The sequence below is a fragment of the Bombus fervidus genome, chromosome 5 (genome assembly GCF_041682495.2).
Source record: "Bombus fervidus isolate BK054 chromosome 5, iyBomFerv1, whole genome shotgun sequence".
NCBI lineage: Eukaryota > Metazoa > Arthropoda > Insecta > Hymenoptera > Apidae > Bombus > Bombus fervidus.
In genome coordinates, this window is record NC_091521.1 from 17,824,309 (window position 1) to 17,847,722 (window position 23,414).

The 23,414-nt window shown below is 36.8% G+C and overlaps 1 protein-coding gene across 2 annotated transcripts in view; it reads right to left on the reverse strand.

Moving 5' to 3' along the window:
• Ptp36e (protein tyrosine phosphatase 36E) overlaps positions 1-23,414 on the reverse strand; it is a 119,716-nt gene that overhangs the window by 89,644 nt on the left and 6,658 nt on the right. Inside the window, exons 1-2 of one of the 2 annotated variants that reach the window (XM_072004414.1) lie at positions 6,026-6,044; positions 3,985-4,252 (exon numbers count right to left, since the gene is read on the reverse strand). In XM_072004414.1, coding sequence (XP_071860515.1) covers positions 3,985-4,249 — 265 coding nt within the window. In that variant the 5' untranslated portion in view covers positions 4,250-4,252; positions 6,026-6,044. Of the gene's footprint in view, positions 1-3,984; positions 4,253-6,025; positions 6,045-23,414 lie in introns of those variants that run through there. The other variant, XM_072004413.1, reaches the window with a different exon arrangement.

Genomic DNA, 23,414 nt, shown 5'->3' on the forward strand with positions numbered 1-23,414 from the left:
TATGCCTCGGCTTAACTCTTTCGATTCGCTAATCTCCGAATTCCGTTTCGAGCAACCCAACCACCCACTCGTTTTCTATTATTCTCTCGCGTTGTTGGACGTTCTACCGGGCTTGTTAACTTGGAATCCCTACGATTTTTCATAGATACAACACGACGAATTTGTAAAGATTCGACGAAGAAATTTGTAGAAGTTGGTCGAAAATAACGAACGAATAACAACGTGATGACGTGAATTCAGTTATAATTCTTGGATTCCAAGTTTGTGGAAACGATTCGTTGGAAGTCAAGATTATTTTTTATCCTGACTATTTTTATAGAAAAATATCGCGTATAGTTTCCTATATCTGTTTCCTTCGAATAATAGTATTTAATTCCAACATTATATTTCTCTACGTTCGTTTCCTTCGAATTGAAACACTGAAATACTACATTTTACATGTACATTTTTATAATACCGATGATATTTAATAAATATTATTTGTTTCTGTATAAGCTTTTTCTATAAACGTTACTCTTACAGAAAATTTTACTACGAGCACGTTTTCGGAATTTATTCATTTATTTCAGTGTAACTATACGAAGAAAAAAGAAAGAAATGAATAACGAAAGATCGACGATATCGTGCAATTCGTTTCGAGAACTTCGTTCGAAAAACTGGCGCAATTTTGTTTGTTACATCAATTAGAGCTACGAATTCCCTCGAAAAGAAAAGGAAAGACGAAAAAATGAAAAAAAGACGACACGTATATCAGTTTTGATTTTCGGAAAAGAAAAGCAATAACATTCCCTGTAATCCGGAACAAAAAATTAAATCCTCGGTGGGATTCGAAGGCGTTGGCTATTTGTAGCGGTGTTACGCTGAAATCCCTGCAAGTGCGAGCTATCTGGTGTATCGGTGGAAGGCTTAGAAATAAATTTAAGAGCTCGAGATTCGAGAACGTCGTACGTCGCCACTCGCAATAGGATATCGCTTTTCTAAACGGATATTTATTGCCACCGCTTTTATTGACAGTTAATAGCGTGACACAGGAAGAAGAAATCTCAAAGATCGACTATGATTTACAGTTTTCTAAAGTAATCCTGGTTTTCGATCGTTGATCCGTCGTTTTCTTCGTATCGCCAATTAGAATTATCACCTATGTTTATTTCTTTTTTATTGTAACGAATTAATTATTAAATTTCGTGCAAAAATAACAAATTGTACTCGATCGTGATAAAAGTTCTTCCATAAGTAAGCGAAAAGAATGAGAATTGAAATGGAATAGAATTTAATAAAATTGTGTAAGATGAAAAATCGAGGAACGTCAAGATTGGGACGTTCGAGAAGGATGATAATTCGCATCCAGTTTTCTTTACCGTGGATTTAGTGCGCGTTGCATTTTCACGTGGTGGACAGGAACGTTGTATGAAATGAAACGTGAAAAACGAGAAGGCTAGAGGAGCTGGGCTAAAAGCATCTAAAACGCTTGGAAAAGCCCCGGTGAAGTGGTGGCGTGCTTGATCGAATCAAGTTACAGATCTTCTTTACCTCGCGCCCAATACTCGTAACGAAGAAAAAGAAATCCTTTCAGAACTTTATAAAGTCCCGCTCTCTTCGCCGTCCGTTTCCATTCACGCCAACGCGATGGTAAATTCCCATATAACAAATCGAACTTGTTAAAACCACAATACGAAATTCGTCGTATCTCCTCTTTTGTCATATCCTTTCGATTCGTAGCTTGTTAATCTTACGGAATCCTTTCGGCTGATATCAATTTCTAAACGTCCATCGTATTTTATTTTCTTAGAGAATCTTTCGATCTATACGAATTTTCGAAGATTATTTTCTCCAAACGAACGAATCGTTTAATTACGTTAATACTTTTCGAATAGACGTGCCAACGCTTTATCATAAATACTTTATAATTCATTTGATTATTATTTAATCAAAGAAACTATTGTAATTGCCCATTAATACTTTTCTAATAAAGGTCCGAACGTTTTATCATAAATACTTTATAATTCAGTTGATTATTATTTAATCAAAGAAACTATTGTAATTGCCCATTAATACTTTTCTAATAAAGGTCCAACGCTTTATCATAAATACTTTATAATTCAGTTGATTATTATTAAATCAAAAAAGCTATTGTAATTGCCCATTAATACTTTTCTAATAAAGGTCCGAACGTTTTATCATAAATACTTTATAATTCAATTGATTATTATTAAATCAAAGAAACTATTGTAATTGCCCATTAATACTTTTCGAATAAAGGCCCCAACGCTTTATCATAAATACTTTATAATTTAGTTGATTATTATTAAATCAAAGAAACTATTGTAATCGTCCATTAATTTATGCAACCACCTATTTTTTACTTTTCTATAATCATCTATTCGTAATCGTAATAATATAGGTTTGACTGATATTTGTCACTAAAATTAGCCCGTCATCGTTAAAAATTATTAAGATATTTTATTCGTATCGAAACGCAATAATGTCTACAGATAATCTGATCAACTTTGTAACATTTTATAGAGAAACAATACGAGAACGTAACTACGGGGGAAAACCATAATCGCGAGGGAAAATAGAAATTAATAAAGTTTGGATAGCAAACATTTATCATCCGTCAAGTGTTAGTACAAGAACATAAAGTACTTATACACGTGGAGCGGCTTTTATTATCGCAAAATGATCTTATGCGCAGCATAGTTGAGTTATTTCATCGTCTCGGACAAGCATGGCCCATAAACGCATCGTAAACTTTCAATCTCGTTGTATAACGAGATGTCAGCTTCCTCGAAGGGAAGTAGGAAATTAAACATAGTCATATCCTGTTGCGAACTTGAATAAAAATAAGTTATATCCATCATTGGATCCAGCTAATGCTTCGAACAAATTCTCTGAAATTCTTACAATCCACGAAAGATTCTTTAAAATCCACTGAAAAAGTTTTTATACGGTCGAGCAAAAATTCTTCAAATTCAAAATACTAGCAATTCGAACAACGGGTTAACTCATCTACGAGTTAACAGCTCGAGTTCCATTTCTTTAATTATATTCCAAGATATAAATTTAAATATAAATTTGCATCAACATTTGCACTCTATATTATTTCAAACACAGCGGCTACTAAAAGATATTTGTAAACGTCTTTATCTTCCAATGAAGCGTTCTCTTCTTAAGTTTTAGATTTCATTTCCGTAGTACCAAAATTTTTATTGTTAGAATTTCGTACTTAATTATGAAAACGGCCAAGTCCAGAACCTAAAAGACATTTGCTTAACTCTTATTTTGCGTTACGTCGATTTACGTTACAATAATCTGAATCCATCTTTGGTTGCGTCGTTAGACGGAATTCGGTTCACGCGTCAATCGCGAAACTTCAAATACCTCGAGACGAAAAATATATCACTTCGTCTATAAGACGCTACATTCTGTTCGGATTTGTATGCTACGAAAGCGTAGGCGTTACGAGATCCTAACTAGTAAAAGCATGGAGAATAAAGAATATAAAAAGTATTTTCTAAGGTCAAATTTAAAGTTACAGGTTGTGGGTCTAATATTAAGTACGAGACACGTTAAGCTTGACGGTTGGCAAAGTAGACCATAAATAAATGTCAAGAGAAATGTAACTGAGTAAATGTTACATTTTATATTACAAATTACATTACGATTTTACATTACAAAGTAATGTAAAGTGCGTCCTAACCCGGAAGGGAGGACTATGTCAAAATAAAAGATACTAAGTAACATTAAATTGTTGTAACCGTATAAAAATACCACTGAATCATACGAAATTTACTATAACATCTAATTCACTAGGACATAAAATACAATGATAAATGTAGAAACGTGTAGACGTACAAATATCTTTTGTATCCATCGTGTAAGAAATAATTGCGCAGAATCAGAAACGTTGTAGCGTCGATTGGCTCGATTTATTTTATACAAGCGAATTTTATCGAACTGTAGGAGAATCACAGAAGGACTTACCGAAGGAGATGAGGCCGCTGTTCAGCATCGACAGTTTAATCTGGCTGGGAATGGAAGCGAGGCTGTGGCCAGGATTAAGATGACGTTTCCTCGGTGGTTTTTCCGGCGCTCTGGGCGCGCTTCTGCTTCTGTGATGATGATGGTGCTTCCTGTGCGAATGCGAATGAGAACCGGCAGCGGTCGAGGTGGCACCGGTACGATCTGAACCGACGCTACTTAAACCCAGGACGCCACCGCCGGTCGACTGCGTTCGCAGCGACGACATTTTCTGTAAAAACAAATGGGATTGCGCTTCTTACTAAACTGTATCGACGTACAGCGATACGAGAGACATTATTTCGACGCTTATCGTAGACAATTTTTACGAATGTATCATATAAGTACGTACACTTACTGACAAAAATTAAGAAACGTTAATTATCGGCCGAATCGATATCTTTTATCTATAATTTCCAAGCCATTTCGATCAGTTATATAGTTTTTAATTTTAAGTTTATAGTTATATAGTTTTACCAATTTGTAGAGGACTTGTGTGTAGAGGGTGATTAGTCTGTGAGCTTTAACGACGAGATTGCTCGTTGTTGAAACCGTCGAATATATTTAAAAATAATTAAGTAAATTAATGTACAGACAATATTCGCCGAGACGCTGTACAATGTATAAATCGTAAAATAGGATCGTTAATGACTCGTCAATTAGATCGCTGATATTTCATAATGTCTATTGACTTTTGTCGGTAAACGTATTATACGAAACTTTTCGAAATTTCATCGATGTCGTAATGAGACACGAGTATCGTGATTAATATTGGCAAAATTGGAAACCGTGTAAGATATATTGAAGTCACAACACGTACGTTTAGTAGAGTTGGCATTGATTCGTAACGTTCCTCAAAGATGTTTAACGTGAAATTTAATAAAAATCTTTTCTTATTGAAGTCACAACAGAGTGAATTCTATTATTATTATTATAATTATGTATTGTATTGTTATTCTACTATTGAATGTACCTATGTTGGGGATGAAACTATTTCTATGTATAATAAAATACATAATGAATTAATAATATGAAAAGATGGTAAGTTAGAATAGGATTTTAATTTTCAATTAATATTAGACAGTCGTAAGAGTTGACTTTCTCCGCATTGAAATGGTAAACGTTCTGAATAAACCGTGTCGTAGCTACGCAGTAAACGGTTACACGAACGATGTACGTATACTATAATGAAAACAATTGCGAGAATGACAACAAACGTGAAGCAATGCTATCGACGACGCGACGCAACGCGACGTATTTAAGAGAAAATACAGTCGATCGTATTTATGTACATATTTTCTTAGAAAAGGTTCTTAGACTAAATTTGCTCGTCGCGTAAAATAAGAAAATAAGCATATTCTCTTACATTATAAATTTTACACTACCTCTCGAACAATATCCCTTTATATTTCATTTTTCTTACATTTATATGTAGAATGTATAAAAGCTGAACAACTACGTTACATAAAATTTAACAGTATCGTGGTAAATCTAAGAGTATATTTTAATACAACCTTATATTTTTCATTTCGCGGATTTTTAATTTTAAACGCAAAGAATTAAAGTACTAATATATGATACGTTGTAACATTAATATTATTATACACGTTTATCGCAGTACTGGTATTATTACACCGACTCGCTTACTTTCACTGGACAGAAAATAATTCGATTATGTCAAAAGTTATAAAACCATATAAAACGTTGCGTAAAATATCGTTACATAATTTTAATAAACGAAAGAATAATTCAATTACTAAATTCTCCCAAGTTTCGAATTAAAATATAAATTACTACTAGGCAAAATCTAATTATCATTATGTATCGCTAATGTCATTACGTATCAATGCATTCATTTTCAATAAGTACAAAATAATCCAATTATTTTAAGCCGGTAAAATTATCGACGAAAGGGAGAAATTTAAAATCCTTTTGATCTATCTCAATCGTCGTTAAATTCTACGTACTATGAGCATATGTAGAAATGATCGAATCGTGAGGGTACCTGGGGGAACTGGTGCGTGTGTCGAGAGATTGGAAGTTGTAGGACAGGCAGAAGCGTAGTTGCTCGCGGTACGACGGCTCGCGAGATTCTAAGACTCGAAAACTACTCTAGCGTCACGTGAAACACTCTAATTTCCCCCACCAACACAATTTCCCAGGGTCGCTTCAGGGGGAACAAGGGGACATGGAAGAGGAATTTTTGGCGCGTTTCTTGAATGAAACGTACGTTCCATGACTATCTCCGTAGTAAACTAGAGTAACTGACCTACGATCACCAGTTTCCTCCCTGGTGTTTGACATTTCCGAAAATTTACGACGCATCGGATAAACGTAGATTTTTCTAGAAATCTGCCTCGTCGTTTACACTTCACGCTATGAATTTGTATTATTATTACAAACAACAACCCGGATTTCCTCTTAATTCTTCGTTCGCTTGTCGAATATATTAAGCTTTAACGTTTATATTTAATCTCTTGACGTCGTGTATATATAATATAATTATATAATGATTCCTATTTGGGGATCATGGTCGATGCTACGAAATATGTATGTACCTGCGTATATATCGTTTGAAAAGATCAATTCGCAAATTTGCTTTAACAGACAATGCTATAGGAAGATCGTGTTTGTAAAATACGTATTTTAGAATATATATTTCCTGACTTAGAAGAAACAGGAGAATACCATTTGATTATTATCGTCGTGATTTCACTATTATTATGAATATTATACGAGTATCGAGCTATTTTACAGTATATATTACCAAAATATCCCAATTCTCGTTTTACGATTTCCAAATGAAAACCACAGCATCTAGTAATTTAAAGTAACGCTATAGAAGCTTTCAAGCAAAAATTTCTATCGTAAAGAATGACAAAGGATCGTCAACGATCGCGTTTTCACGTGTAAGCTCAAAGAACAGGGTCGCACGACGCACGCGTGAAAAGCCTGTTCTTTGCCGTATTCCGTTTGCCAATTAGCCGACCCTGTTGTCTCTATTCTCTGCCACTTCGCGCGGTTGTTCAAACGCAGCCTCATAGTCAGTCGGACACGGTGCTCCTCTAGTTTTAGATCAGCCAGGCTGCAGTTGGAAATCGACCGCGAAATTTAAGGATCCCGCGTTCAGCGGCGCGTATCAAGCTGAGATCATGGTGTCGGTTGATCGAGGAATACAATAAGACATTCAGACCAAAATACGCTACCAAGACCGAGAACTTTTGGGTGAAGGTTCGTGTACCGGGTGTGCTAATCGATTCGTCGACTTTCTTTATACTGTAAGAGTCTTTCATTAGGTATACGTAACATACGCAAGGATGTTTAAAATTCGTAACGCTCGGTATTAATTCAAATTAATTTAATCTTCCACATTTGTAGTATATCTTTCTGTTGGTCATTACGTTCTCTGTAAAAATTTCTTCGAACGTAAGTGTTTCAAATAGTCGAGTGTATTAGTTTTACGATACGGACGAAAGCGGGCCACGTTGAAGAAGACACGTTACTTTACTTCGACTCTAATAACAAGGAAATCGAGAAAAATTTAATTTACGCTTAATCGCAAAATAATAAAAAGCTGTATTTTTCCTTCGAGCTCCTTAATTTGCATTTTAAATATTCACAGCGGCTTCCATTATTATTCGGACACTCTTTTAAACGGACCAACTTTTTTCAAATTCAATCGAACGACTCGAGATCTTTCGAAAAGAATTTTGAAACAATTACGATTAGTCGGAGTCGCAAAGAAAAGAGCGAGGATCGCTTTTTGAGACTTTGTTATCCTTACATTGTTACGTAGTGAAAATTTGAGCTTGATTTTGAAGAATTATCAAAGTCTATTTTCTATAAGTTTGTCACATTGATATTCTTCTATCTTGAAATACAGGAAATATTTTCCTTTGTTTCGTTTCTCGATTTCGGGTCTTGCATCGGGGATTGAAATTGAAATGTTTGTTTGGAAATATAAATTGCCGTTACTGACACGAATGAAACAATTTTTCGACAGTTGTTCGAAATTTTTTGATTAACACTGAGCTCTGACTGAATGCGAAATTTCTGGTTTATTGATTCTAGTTGTAGGTCAGTGCCGAAATTATTCTTCCATAATACGTTATTCTATATGTTTAGTACTTGATTTTAGATTATACGTAGGAAATATGTTACATTATACGAACATGAAACGCTTTACTATACTTTAATGCTTACTATATTCTTTTACGTAAAATATCATAAACCAATAGCCGAAATATCAATTTTCCAAATGACAATAAATAAAGGAATTGCGAGTAATACATAGAATAATAAATGGGACAAAATATAACACTGGAAAGTTTAGTAAAAATTCTTCAACGCCAGCGTGAAAGAGCTTCTTCACCTTCATTTCGTCGTCCGTAAAATAAATTAATTACCAGCGATCGAACGATAATTACGAGCCAATGTAAAATCGATTCGTACTTGATTTATGAACAATTGGTACGCTACATACGGTTTCATAATTATAATCCGACGAAAATCGATTCTTCCACCCATTTCTTCTTTTTATCGTAGTACAATATTAACGGAGAATTTTCACGCGTGAAATGAAAGCATTGCCACGAATAACTCGATCGTGTTCCTCTCGCGGCTGTCCGTGTCGTTCGTGCACACTTTTTAAAAATTCAAACGTACCTTTCGTTCAAAGATACATTGTATTGCACGCAGTGTAAATTTAGCCTGCTAATACACAGATTTTCCTGTCTTTCCTCGAATTATACCGTACCAAAAATATCCCTAGGATAGTTGCGTAACGCACGATGACTGTACGTGCAAGAATCGCGATAATCTCTTGTTATACAATGACGTTACACTTCATCCGTATCGTTTCGTATTTTTGTATTCCTATCTCTCGAGCTTATAATCCTACTGTACTGTATGTACATATGGTCTTGAGATCTCGTAAGAAAAATAATGAACTTGACGAAACACGCACCCGTATGACCTTGAATTTTTTTCATACGATAATAAATTAAAAGGTATTTAGATCATGCCATCTAATTGAGCCACCCTGTATACAACAGTTCGCAAAAGTATTCGAAGCTTTTACGAATATATTACACGCTATGTAAATTTCTCGTTCTATCCAGGTTCTACGGTTTCACGAAGTTTAAAAAATCTGAAATATTTCTGCCACTGTGGTAAACTATACTTTTTTCAGATCATAGAAATTCTTTGGTGCTCGTAATTTACATAGCAGATTTTTGTAAAGTTTTTGTTCCAATACATCTGTTGTTTCTTTAAAAAAAAAACGCTATATAAATTATTTCATTTTCGCCTCTCTATTTATAACACAACCTAGCTCCTTTGAAGAGTCGAACAATTCCAAAATCGTCAAATTTTATTTAAGAAAGAAAACAAAAAGGAAATCCCAATCTTCTAAGAACGTTAAAAAGGGGTTGAAACCATCCATTAACAAATTATTGAATTTGTAAAAGATAAATAGACAGAAAGAAGCGAACGAACGCTGTTGATAATCGCTTTTTAACGTAATTCTTAAATTCTTCCACTAAATTGCTCGACATGGAAGAAAAAGCATAAAACGCGATCGCTCGACGTTCTGGCTTCCATTTTTCTACGTTTCACGACTATATTCCATTTCTTTTCCAGTTTGCTACACCAATGGAAATTGGAATATTTTCAGATGGAACGTTATCGCTTATTACCGTGGAACGCTGATTGGATTTAGCGGGACAGACAGATTTTAATTTCTATTTCCCATTTTCTCTTATTTTTTTAAAGGACTACCGTCTGCGTTTCTCCTCTCGCGCTAATCCACTGGAAAGGGAACGAAAGAACTTTTTGACGAAAGGTTTATAATACCTAAGTGACGTGAAAATCCCGTAGACCAGAAGCGTAATAATTCTGTGCTTAATCGTTCGTTTCACTCGTAAAGACTTTATATTTCTCGAATTCTACCTTTCTTGTGCAGAATAAATGGAAGTTTAAAATTATCTCTCGTTCCGTTAATTCTGAATCTACTTTCGAATAATTTAGAGCAATTCAAATATATACAATTCTTGCCATTAAGTAATTTAAGGAAAGCTCTTACTAAAAATTCCTACGGAAAACTACAATTCTGTAATTTTTATCTCTTCGCTGTACAGAAAGAATATCAAAATAATTCGGTCAATTAAGCGTTTTTAATATTCGACGATGACGAAAATTCGACATATTCTTGTTATCTTACCGATACTTTCTATAACACTTTGTGTAATTTCTATTAATTTGAAGGAACGATATGAATAATTTTTCGATTAAAAACTTGTAAGATTCGGCGCTAGAAGTTGTAACTGTACCAATTACGTACACAAATCCACCGATCGATGTTAGTGTATCGTACTCGTGATAATAATCGCCCCGAGATCCTTCAGAAGGATCGAAGAGCTTCCGAGAAGAATCCACTGATTATTATCGACAGGACCCTGCTAGATAAGGATACGTACGCATCGATAACGATAGAGGGAGGAGCGATACGAGCCGGAAGCACGGTGCGTAGACGGGAAGTCAAAATTGACTTGATACGGAAGTCAAACAACCTTTGGTATTGTCATAGGGTCGTAAAACGGTAATAGGATAACCACGTCTGACAAACATCCTGCAGGCCATCGAGAAAATAACAAGATAGTGTTACAGGCCCAGAAGGCAGTAACAGGACAGCCACCTCTGACTGGCGTCCGGTGACGATCCTTCCACAGGGCCCGAATCTTAGTATTAGGTGGTTCTTTCGTTTCATAAGAAAATAACGGATGCATAACATTTTCCGTTTTATATTATTTTATGATCCATTTTATTCTATCAAAATAAAGATCATAACGTTCGACAGATTAGGTTTCATGTTTGTATAAAGATACGTCGTCGTAAAAGACGCGACTATAAAAGGAAGACACTTTCCGGACAACCTAATATATGAAGCTTCCCAAAATTAGCTCTCCACATACTCTTATAACATTCTGAACCGTTAAGCTAGAAAAATGTATGTATATTGTAAATTTATGTATGTAAAATGTCGAGCTGGACAAATTATAAGGTACAAATTAAATAATAAAAGGAACTCTGTTGGATTCGTATGATAAATTTTACGTAGACTATCATATCTAAAGTTCGTATTTCTCACCTTACGTACGGAGGTTCAAACTATCGCGAAATAATTCAAAGGACATACAGTAGAGAGACAACCGGTGATTTGTTAATTTCACGATCTCCTGTGTCTTCTACGTGACAGTATCCTCGACAGTATACGCGCCTCAAACCGAGGACTCGCGAGAACGAACTACGTGGCACTGCGAATGTCCATCGTGTATAGCGTAGTAGTCAAAGTAGAAGTAGACCGAGGAACTGTTTAATATCTAATATAAGATACGATACGATATTAGCGAGTATGCTCGTGGCCTCTTCGCTTATATAACTTCGACCTGTTAATTCAAAATTCCGTTAGAGGGAAGTTTCGGCCGATATTAGAAATGTTCAACTGCACCGCGGTTACTTTTATAATTTTATACAGTTTCGAAAAAGAAGGAAGAAATTTCAATTCGATTAGTATACAATATATATGTACATATTTTTTTCTATATACGTTCGTCGATTTTTTTCAAACGGCTTAACCATCGGCATGATTCCTTTTGGATTCTGCAGGTTATATTCTCCCGTTAGCCCCGTTACAAAATTTTTTGTATTTGTTTTTTTAAACTATTTTTTCTTTTTTTTTTTTTTTTTTCAAAAATCCAATTTTTACGTATGTTCGTCGATCACTCTGGAGTGGATTGAGCTATCGGGACGAAACGTTTCTCATCTTGCGGGAATAGTTCACCGATCGTCCCCGTCAGCAAAATTTGTCCAATTTGTTCATTGTTAAATATCGTTACTGCAAGTTACATATTATTCGCCGATTACATCACATTACATTATTTTACATTACGTTATTTCATTGTGTCTGATCGTTTCATCGCAAGCTCGTCGCTAGACGCTATGAAATTGAGCAGTTTCTTTAAACCGTGTCCTTTATTGTTAACTCCTTGTTTCAAGCATACTTGCGTCATTTACACATCGTTTCATCACGTCATTTACAATCGACACATTGGTCTCCGGAATACGATTCGTAACCTTCGCATTTCTGCAAGCACTCTTTCATTATGCGAGATAGTAGCATTTGGGTCTTACAGAACGATTCCAACGTTCAAGATATCGTTCCCTGAGAAGATAATAAAATACAATTGTGCACTTTTCGGATGCATCGAACCGCCAGGCGAACTTTTGAACCGCTGAATGCCGCAAAATTCTTTCCTGCTCCGTTTGTTGCCGGGACGACACTTTCCTTTGTGGGAAAGCTTCGCTGTCCCCAACTGGTGCAAAGCCTCAAAGCCGGTAGCTCACAGCACGCGTTTCGGCGACCATCAAACGACATATACGTTGCAACGTGTAAGTATAGCGTATCTATACTTTATACAATTTCGCATCAGCGGCGTGATACCACTGATTGGTCTGTGTTGAAGTGATCGCCACTTCTAAGAAAACTCTGCATCTGGTCTTCGGTTTTCTCAAGCGCCGAGGTCATCGATAGCGCATAGACGAAAGAATGCGTCGATGACAGACCATAAGCGGTACACGTGCGACGTTGACTTCGGCGTTCTTTTAGTCTCAGGATAACATTGATAGTGTAACATCAACTACACCTCGATCTACAACAGAGACCGGGCCGCGCTTCGGAACCGATGGGCTGATGATAGAGATAAAGATGCGGCCGCATTCGGCGACAGTGTATGTCGGCGAGGCGAAGTGCTCAATGAACCCTCGATATCCCAACGATCCTTTCGCCGAATATTCGAGAACGGCTAACAAACGCGTGGATAGTGGGGATATCGAGGGATGACAAAGAAAGAAACAAATCAGTTTTTAAAGGTGGAATTGTAAGAGCGTCAGTCTTAAAAAGTCGCTCCTAGAGTTCGGAAGGCAAGTGTAAACCAAGTGTGAAGAAATAAATTCTGTCTTTGTATTTCTTTATTTTCGTTTTTTATCTTTTATTTTACGTCTTCGATTTTTCCTTCCTTTTTTCTTTTTTATTATTTTACGTGACACTAGCGTGCGGATCTGGACCAGCTTACATTGTATTCCACACTTTGTACTTTATATTCACAATATATATATACTTACAATACCTTACAATTTACCCACGCGTTTCCTTAATTCCGCATACATCGAATAACCTTAACAGTCTGCAACCATTTTGTTTGTGAGACGAATACCGACAGTCCTTCGTTCCATCCTCTGGCCACTTACTGACGGCTGCGAATAGACGGTTATCGTCTTGTATTCTGAATATACGTGTGAAATAAAATCTCACAGAGTCGTTTGGTATCTCAAATCTCTCGCGTTATCATCGGTTGATCTGCAACGATTTTGTCACACGTTACGTAAATCGGGCGTTACCGTTCTACGTTCAAAATTTGTCGTTCGATCTTCGAGAAAATGGAACGAGCTCACCGCTGAACGCTTACACCGAAACCCAGCACTGGCCTAATTACCGATACCGGAGCAAATTGTAAGTCCACCCTTCGTATTGCGAGCTCTTAAGTGTTTCTGTGGACTAAGACGCGTCTCCATCCGGGTGTCTCCTTCGATTTCGACAGGGATACTTGATCGATGCGAAGGACGTCGAATGGCAGCATTATTTGATTTACCAGCGCTATTTCTGGCTCGTGCCAACTGCTGCAGTAACCGTTATAAACGCAGATAAGGAGACGCAGGAATTGTGCTCGATACGGGATCGCACGTAGTTGCAAAATCACGAATATGATCGGAAGCATCGTAAGTATCGTTAGTTTGTTTCGGAGCGTAAAGCGAATCCGGTTTCGAACGTTGTTAATGTCACAGAGACATAAATTAATAATAGAAAAACCAGGTGGACCTAAGGAACATCCTGCGGGTCATCGAAAGTACAACGTAGACGGTGTCCCAAGGTCAGAAGATGGTAACAGCGTGGCTACCTCTGATCGGGGACCTGGCGACACCCAAGCCCATAGTATATAAACCTTCGCAAAATCAGCTCTCGACATTCTTTTTTTTTTTTTTTTTTTTAATTTGCGTTTATTTTACAATCAATTCTCGTTAAAGAATTTTAAGTAAATTTATCTGGCGTGGTACTATGATATGGTTAATAAGTGTTTATAATATGTTTGATTCTATTTGAACCTAGTGCTCAGGTCTAAGGTGTAATGTGTTTTTAGTCTGCGAATCTGTTCCGACGTGTCGAGTAGTTGAGTAATTAGAGGGTTTTGGTGGTTGTTAACTCTTGTGCTGTGTCTATTGCTGAATTTGGATAATTCTTCTTTGACTGTGGGTATCTCGAGGTCGTGATGTATCGTTTCGTTGGTGACGTACGAAGGTGCATCTATTAGGGATCTTAAGGTTTTCGATTGGAATCGTTGGACTCGACATTCTGTTCTAGCATTCTTAACCGTTACTCTATTGAAAATAAACAAATAAAAGCAAATCCCAGTAAATGCAACCATATTACTTTTACACTAAGAAAACAACCACCAGATATTCAATTAAATGGCACGCACATAAACAAACAAGGCAAGTTAAATACCTAGGACTCCACTTAGACACACTACTCACATGGAAACAGCATACTAAATCAATTATAGACAAAATACGGATAAAAAGAAGACAAATGTACTGGCTAACTAGTCGAAACTGTAAACTCAGTATAGAAAATAAACTAAAAATCTATAAAACGATAATAAAACCAATTTGAACGTACGGAATACCGCTATGGGGGACAGCAGCAATAAGCCACATAAATAAACTAGAGTCGCTACAATCGAAGATACTGGAAACAACGGTATGCTAGAAACGAGGATATACGCAAAGACTTAAAAATACCAACGATTAAAGAAGAAATCGGCAGGTACGCAGAAAAATACAAGAAAAGAACGGCAACACATCCAATCCAGCTGGCCGTTGAAGCGAGCGAAACTCTCACAGAAAGAAGACTAAAAAGAAAACACCTCTCTGACCTTACTAAAGAAATAAAATTATCAAACTCGAAGATGGTATCCCGCTGGGGGTAGCCACCTATGTTATTTAGCAATTAAGTTAGAAAAATTTACCAAATGTCCAACTGGACAAATTGTAAAGTACAAATTAAAAAAAAAGAGACTTTTATTCGAGAAGACACCCCACTGACCTGCCTAAAGAAATAAAATAATCAAACTCGAAGATGGTATCCCGCTGGGAGTAGCCACCCACCTATGTTATTTAGCAATTAAGTTAGAAAAATTTACTAAATGTCCAGCTGGACAAATTGTAAAGTACAAATTAAAAAAAAAGAGACTTTTATTCGAGAAAACACCCCACTGACTTGCCTAAAGAAATAAAACAATCAAACTCGAAGATGGTATCCCGCTGGGAGTAGCCACCCACCTATGTTATTTAGCAATTAAGTTAGAAAAATTTACTAAATGTCCAGCTGGACAAATTGTAAAGTACAAATTTTAAAAAAAGGCTTTTATTCGAGAAAACACCCCACTGACCTGCCTGAAGAAATAAAATAATCAAACTCGAAGATAGTATCCCGCTGGGGGTAGCCACCCTCCTATGTTATTTAGCAATTAAGTTAGAAAAATTTACTAAATGTCCAGCTGGACAAATTGTAAAGTACAAATTAAAAAAAAAGAGACTTTTATTCGAGAAGACACCCCACTGACCTGCCTAAAGAAATAAAATAATCAAACTCGAAGATGGTATCCCGCTGGGAGTAGCCACCCACCTATGTTATTTAGCAATTAAGTTAGAAAAATTTACTAAATGTCCAGCTGGACAAATTGTAAAGTACAAATTAAAAAAAAAGAAACTTTTATTCGAGAAGACACCCCACTGACCTGCCTAAAGAAATAAAATAATCAATCTCGAAGATGGTATCCCGCTGGGAGTAGCCACCCACCTATGTTATTTAGCAATTAAGTTAGAAAAATTTACCAAATGTCCAGCTGGACAAATTGTAAAGTACAAATTAAAAAAAAAGAGACTTTTATTCGAGAAGACACCCCACTGACCTGCCTAAAGAAATAAAATAATCAAACTCGAAGATGGTATCCCGCTGGGAGTAGCCACCCACCTATGTTATTTAGCAATTAAGTTAGAAAAATTTACCAAATGTCCAGCTGGACAAATTGTAAAGTAGAAATTAAATAATAAAAAAAAATAATCTTAAAAACCTCAATATTAATTATTTATATCAGTGCCAAATCCATTTACTCGTCTCACGTTAGATTGTAACAACGTTTTCTCTAAGATACACGGTGGATAGAGTCGGAAGTCTGGTAACGAAGTTCTTGTCTGCGACGGTTAAGTAGCAACGGACAAGAAGTCGTATATGATCAGACCAAATGTATCTGACACGCGGCATTTATTTCACTTGCAGATAACTCGCGTTACGAGCCTCCATCGAGAGGATGAATCCTCGCTTCTGAATATCCTATTTGTCTCTAATGTCTACGTGCGGAAAATTAACTTTGAAATATCACTTCGACATTCCTCTCTTCCGGATCACAGCGCCGATTTCATTACCATGTTAATCAGGCAAACTTCGGAAAGTTTGAAATTATATCGAAACAAAGTTTCCTCGAATAGAAATAAATTGACTTCCGCGACGGAAATTTTAGAATGAAAATTTTAATGGGCTAATCGTTGGTTGTGATAAATTTATATTTATATAGAATGTCTTAAACAACGTAAGAAACCTTCGAAACGAGAAACGTCACCCAAAGGTTTTCGTAACCTAAATAGTTTCTTTATCGACGAGTAAATATATTTTCATGTAAAATATTTTTTAACAAACTATCAGCAACGGTTTAAATATCTCGACGATCGATCTGTACCATACTTTGTACTTTAAAAAAGAAGATACAAGGATCGTGTGATAATACAACCGTATCTAAAATTAAAGGAGTAAATTACTAATATTGTACAGAAATAAGCGTTCTAACATTTGTAAATAATTTTCATGAATACAGAATTTAATACACGATATACGATTGAAATTAAAAATTATTAATAAAACGTTTATTTCATTAAAGGAGTCAATTATTAACATAGTAGAAAAATAAGCATTCTACTATTTGTAAATAATTTTCATGAATACAGAATTTAATATACTATATATGACTGAAATTAGAAATTATTAATAAAACGTTTATTTCTAATAATAATACAGAATTTAATATACGATATACGATTGAAATTAGAAATAAACGTTTTATTAATAATTTTTAATTCCAAACCTTATATCGTATATTAAATTCTGTATTTGTGAAAATTATTTACAAATATTAGAACGCCTATTTTTCTACTATGTTAGTAATTGACTTCTTCAATGAAATAAACGTTTTATTAATAATTTTTAATTTCAATCGTATATCGTATATTAAATTCTGTATTCAAGAAAATATATTTAGAAATGCGATTTACGATCGCATAACTTTTAAAATTTCCAAACGACAAACAAAATCACAAAAGTTTTATATTTCTGATCACAAGCAAATAAGCGAATATAACCAAAAGATTTGAAATTTTGACACGAAATCACCTTTACAGCTCGATTTCTCCGTGGCATTTAAAAACTGAGGGACCATCGTCATCCGACGGGAATTTATTTTAAGCGTTTCACGGTAAAATTCCTTTTCACGAACTTACGTTGCTTCTATCATCCCTTATCTCTGTCTTCGTTCGCCGCGATCGATCGGAAGCGCGGTACACGCAGAACTCGAGTGCTTTCCATCGTAAAAATCGTTCCAATATACTTTGCATAATGTTTCAACGATTCGAGCATCGACTTTAATTCCTATGGTTCTTAATCGTGCATCTCTTAAAGAGTTTCCAGTTACTCTGAAACTGTTGCCTCTCATTTTCTCCCTGTTGTATCGATTATTTAAAGTAACTCCGTTTACTTTGTTTCACTGTTTTAGAATTGTTTTAATCGTATCCGTTCAAAGTCAAAGTCAATAAGGAAAACATAAGGAAATTGTTACGATAATATTTTCAGAATTAACCACGGCTCGAAATTCCCAAAATTGCCAGCTATTCAGATTCGAATAACGAACTCGACAATTTCTGTTTTTATTTATCATACATATGTTTATATAGAAAATATATATGTCGGAGATGAAAGAACACCGGGCCTGCCTTTTGGAATTCTTTGGAAAATTCCCAATACTGTGGTCTTTGTAAATTAACCCAAATGTAATTGTCCGAGACTTGAGATAACGAGCTTGGGCTCGAGGCGACAACTAGTCGCCGAACGTAGCCACGGTCACGGGATGAACGTTTTTACCTAACAGAGGTATAGAGTAATTGTATAGCTCTCCTTAAAAGGAATAGTTGTAGCGGCACAAGACAGTAAACGTTCCAATGGTTTCTGCCCCGTGGCGCGTCACACACAGACCCTATTCTTCAAGATGAACACCAAATGTCGATGCATCTCCACGGTACATGTTCAGCTAGGCTAAGGACCAAATCTTAGGACTTAGTTAACTAAGATTTTTCAAGCGGACAAACAGTCTTTATCCTAACAGTCTCTAAATCTATCACCTACTACGGGAAGATACGGGAAATCTGCTTTTCTCACGAACGACGCTTCCCGCTAGCAACTTTCTCTCAAGGGCAGCTAGCATCTTTCTCTAACCACCAACATAGAAATTAATCAATTAACAGCAACGTCCATTTTCCTCGCTTTCTAAACGAGGTTTGTCCTCGACGAATCCGACGATCTCGTGCCCTGAGACACACCCCGTCATAGTTTTCCTCCGCAGCATCACTGTGACGGAGAGGAACTCTCTCGTGTGATCTTGTCAGCGAGTAAACAACGTCTTTACGATCAGTGGATATTTCACGTTTTAGCAAAGAGTTCGACTCAGGCTTTGGAAGAAAGTATATTCGTTATTGAACCTAAGATCATTGTCATTAGTATCTCGAGTATCTAATTACCACGGTTACTTGTCAAATTCTGTAGTAATCATATTTGTGCTAGTAGATATCTTCTCTATTGCGTAATAACAATGTCTAATACAAATGAAGATTCGTTACACGCCCCTAATCATAATGTTAATCCGACATATATGTCGGAGATGAAGGGACGCCGGAGCCTTTCTTTCGGAATATTTGGGAACGTCCCCGATACTTTAGTGCAGATTTTTTATTATAGTCGTACTTAAACAATAAAACTGAGAAATAGCTGTTTACGAGTTATGTCAATTATGATTATCCGAGATTTGTGACAGTGGACTTGGGCTAAAGGTGACATAATGGGTCACTAGACGTAGCCGCGGTCACGGGAGGGACGTGTGCCTAACAGAGGTATAAAGTAATTAAATAACTCTCCTTAAAAACAGGGATTGACCCGAGGAATACGGAGAGGAGCATATAAGGGCAGTTCCACTTGGACCGAGGGGCAATCCGGTAAGTTCGACTAGCCCAATGAACGCGTACATCGAGTTTCTAATCGCGAACGTCATCCCGTTGACCGTGTATTCGTTATCGAACCTAAATTCATCGTCAAAGACATCTCGATCACTCGATCGTCGATATCGCTTGTTAACTTTTGTAATACATTCCCATAAACAAACGTCATCCGGTATAAGACAACTATGCACAACTCGCAGCAAGACTCATCACACGCCCCGTTTTCCAGAGACGATCCGACATATATATGTCAGGTTAACGTTGGAATTCGGGGCGTGTAACGAATCTTCGTGCGAATTGGATATCGTTGTTGTATAATACAGATGAGATCGATTGATACGAATGTGAGTATTACAGGGTGTAACAAGTAATGACGACGATTGGATAATCGAGAAGTCGAAGGTTCGATAACGAATCCACGGTCCACGGAATGACGAAGGCGATCTGATACAAGATTCTGGTGTCCCTCAACGTACTGGTGCACGGTAGTAGTCGAACTTATTAGATCGAACCTCAGTCCAAATGGAACTGTCCTTATATACTCCTCTCCGTACCTCTCTGTATCCCTCGAGTCAATCTTTGTTTTTAAGGAGAGCTATTTAATTACTCCACATCTCTGTTAGGTACACGTCCCTCCGGTGACCGCGGCTACGTTCAGCGACCTGTTATGTCACTTCGAGCCCAAGTCCACCATCCAGATGTCAAATCTCGGGCAAACATAATTGAATTAAATCATAAACAACTGTTTCTCAGTTTTATTATTTAAGTACGGCTATGATAAAAAGTCTGGACTAAAGTATCAGGGACCTTCCCAAACATTCCAAGAGAAAAATCCCGATGTCCTTTCATCTCCGACATATATATTATTCAATATCAAAATTGCCGCTTGTAAGAGTACTTTTTCCAGAGAATATTCTTTACGGATTACGCGTGGCTTAAATACTTGCCGAAAGGACTATAGATCTTTTAAATACCACGAAAATCAATATTTAAGACGAATATATCAAAGTAGAGATATTTTGAAAGAACAAGTTTATGTCTATCACAGCACATAGGGGAAAGTCGATAGCTCGAAAAATGGAAAAATGACGGACCGCTACAAGGAAGAAAATATCGAAGGCCATCAGCGGCTAGAGTTGTGAAAATTTGAAACTCCAGCAAACGATAACTTGGAGAAAAATCGAAGATCGAAAATTCGCTCGCAGAGCAGAATGTTTCTAAATATAAAAATTCTCGAAACGAAATGTCGCAAGAGCGAACAATACGCGTCCGTCTGGTCGAAAAACCGACGTTCGAGGCGAGTTAAGGATCTCAAGGTTTCCTGTTCGAGAGCTGCGCGCGCTGTGCGCGCGGGTTATTTTTAAATGTTTTGTAAGTTGCGTTTACAGGCATCGACGCCAACGAAGGTCGGTTATTGACCAGCGTCGACCTCTAAATTCCACTTCGCTCCATCGAAATTCTCTATCGCGATCGACTTCCATCTTTTCTCGCGTAAACGCGTGTTTTATCGCGAATCGTGCGAGTAAAGCCTCGTTCGGATTAATCGAGTTATTCGAACTCGGGGCGCATAGTTTGGTTACGTAAAGGCGAACTTCTACGATGAGACTCTCGCTAGCGTCTTGTTTCTCTCGCCTTTTTTTTTTTCTTTTTTTTTTTCTTTTTTATTTTACTCGTCCGAGTCGCGAGACTTTGACAGTCTTGTCAACTTTCGCGTGAACAAGAAAGCTGCGAATATATTTGAGTTGCATGCTCATTGAAGAGACGTTCTTCTCACGGTGATAACGAAATTTCAACGCTGTGCGTGAAAGTGTTGGTGTGTCTTTTTTAACGCCGTCTAGGGAGAAGATGCGAGATAAAATGATCGTGAATGGTCGGAAGCTTGTGTACGTTAGGTCGGTTCGCGTATATGAAATGCCGTTTCATCGATCGATTGCAAAAAATTGCGAAAGTAAAGGGTGGTTAACAGAGAAATATTGTTTGAAGACTGCAAAGGAAATGTACGATTTTATTCACGAGGCAAGTAATTTGAATATTTGTAATAATTTAAATCCTATGATCGATGAAACTACTCAAGATGTATGCTTAATTATTCTCTTACGTCCAATAAAGATATAGTAAATCAAATCGCGAAACCACCTCTTTGTAAATGATTCCCATTGTGGCGAATAAACTGTTGGCCTGTACGAAATACGTAGTTCACCGTCGACGGGTTAATAAAACGAATCGTCTCGAGTCACCGCGAAATTCCCGTGCCTAGTCGAAAATTTATCGCGGAATAATAACCGCGTAAACGTTTAAGCCGCAGAATTACGGTGCTTTACCGGCGAGCCCGCTCCTTAATGCACATCGTCGTCGAATAAGGAGGATTTACACGACCAACCAACTGCACGAGGATACACGTTCGAACGAAAGCAGACGGTTAATGATGTCGGCGAGATCGTATCCGCGACCCACGTTCGATTATCCCACGCTTTTCTTAGAGGTTCTTCTTCTTCGAGGTGGAAAGATGGATAGATGGTGTGGTCGTGGTCAGGGTAAGTCACGCAGTTGCGACAGGTCGCTTTTCTTGCTCGCTAGGGATAGATAGCAGCGAGAAAAAGCGAGCTCGATGGCGCACGGGACTTGAAATATCGTTTCTCGTGTTGAGACGTGGAAAAATCTTTCGTAAAAAGTTTCTAGCGAAACGTGGATTACGAGCGAAGGATATGGAGAAAGCAAGAAATGTCATAAGGTGGAATTATCGAGAAACTTAATTGGTAAATGGTTCGGTTCGCAAATCGGTGAACGAACAAACAAGGCGATGGATTTCAGTTAGTTCGTTATATGTATACGAAAATTATATTTGTATTAAATATCAGAAGGAAAAATGAACAAACAGAATGATTGTTTTGTATCATACTACTTTCTATAGAATCAAGCGGCGAGTTGAACTCTACGTGATATCGAGATAAAATAAAAAGCGTCTACCTCTATTATTAGCGAACAGATCGTTCAGTTATTTTGTTAATACAATCGATAAATTGCAGTTTACGGGCTTCTATCGCACAATAGACACGATCTGAAACAATGGAAGATCATTGAAAAATTTTTAACGATGGAACAAACACACTCGTGACTATTTCTTTCTTGCCAATGTTCAAATTAAAAAAAAAAAAAAAAAACAAATTACAAAATATAATAGGAAAGAACAGACAGAAAAAGAGAATAACTTCTCCTTCGAGCCTACGCAAGTAAAATGAAAGAGAATAAATCCACGGTTACATCGTAACCAAGCACTGATTAAAATCTTTCAGCTCGAAAGAAACTACGTACGATCGGGAAACTTAATGGAGTCCTTTAAAAGTTTCCATAGAAAGAAGCAGAGAGAGAGAGAGAGAGAACTTCTGAATCTGGAAAACAGGAAAGAACCGCAGTTCTTATCGAAAATCCAATTCCTATCTCGGCCCTAACATAAATAGGAAGGCAACCTTCGTGAGTAGCAGAAACTTCAACGTCACGGCATCGTTGCGATCTTCCGCTGTATCTATTTGGAAAATGTCAATTTACAGTAATACCGTCTACCCTTCTTCATCTCGAAGAATCACGCGCATCTCCTCGAATCTTCGCCAGTTTCGCAATAATTTTCCACGCTGAGTCTCTCGAATTCCTCGGGACATGCAAATCATCGTTTTTCCACGATTGCAGTCCTTTGCTTTCCGTTAAAGCGACGATCCATCGAGAAACGCAATTTATATTTTATTTAGGAAATTAATTAATTCTCTTCGTAAGAGTGTTATATAAATTGAAAAAAAAATTACTTGTAGCAACTTTGTATCGACGTATCGCGTAAAAGAGATTTCAAAATTTTGTTAACGCTGCAACGAGTGACAGAGAAAAGGATTTATTCGAGATTTTCCACTGCTTCT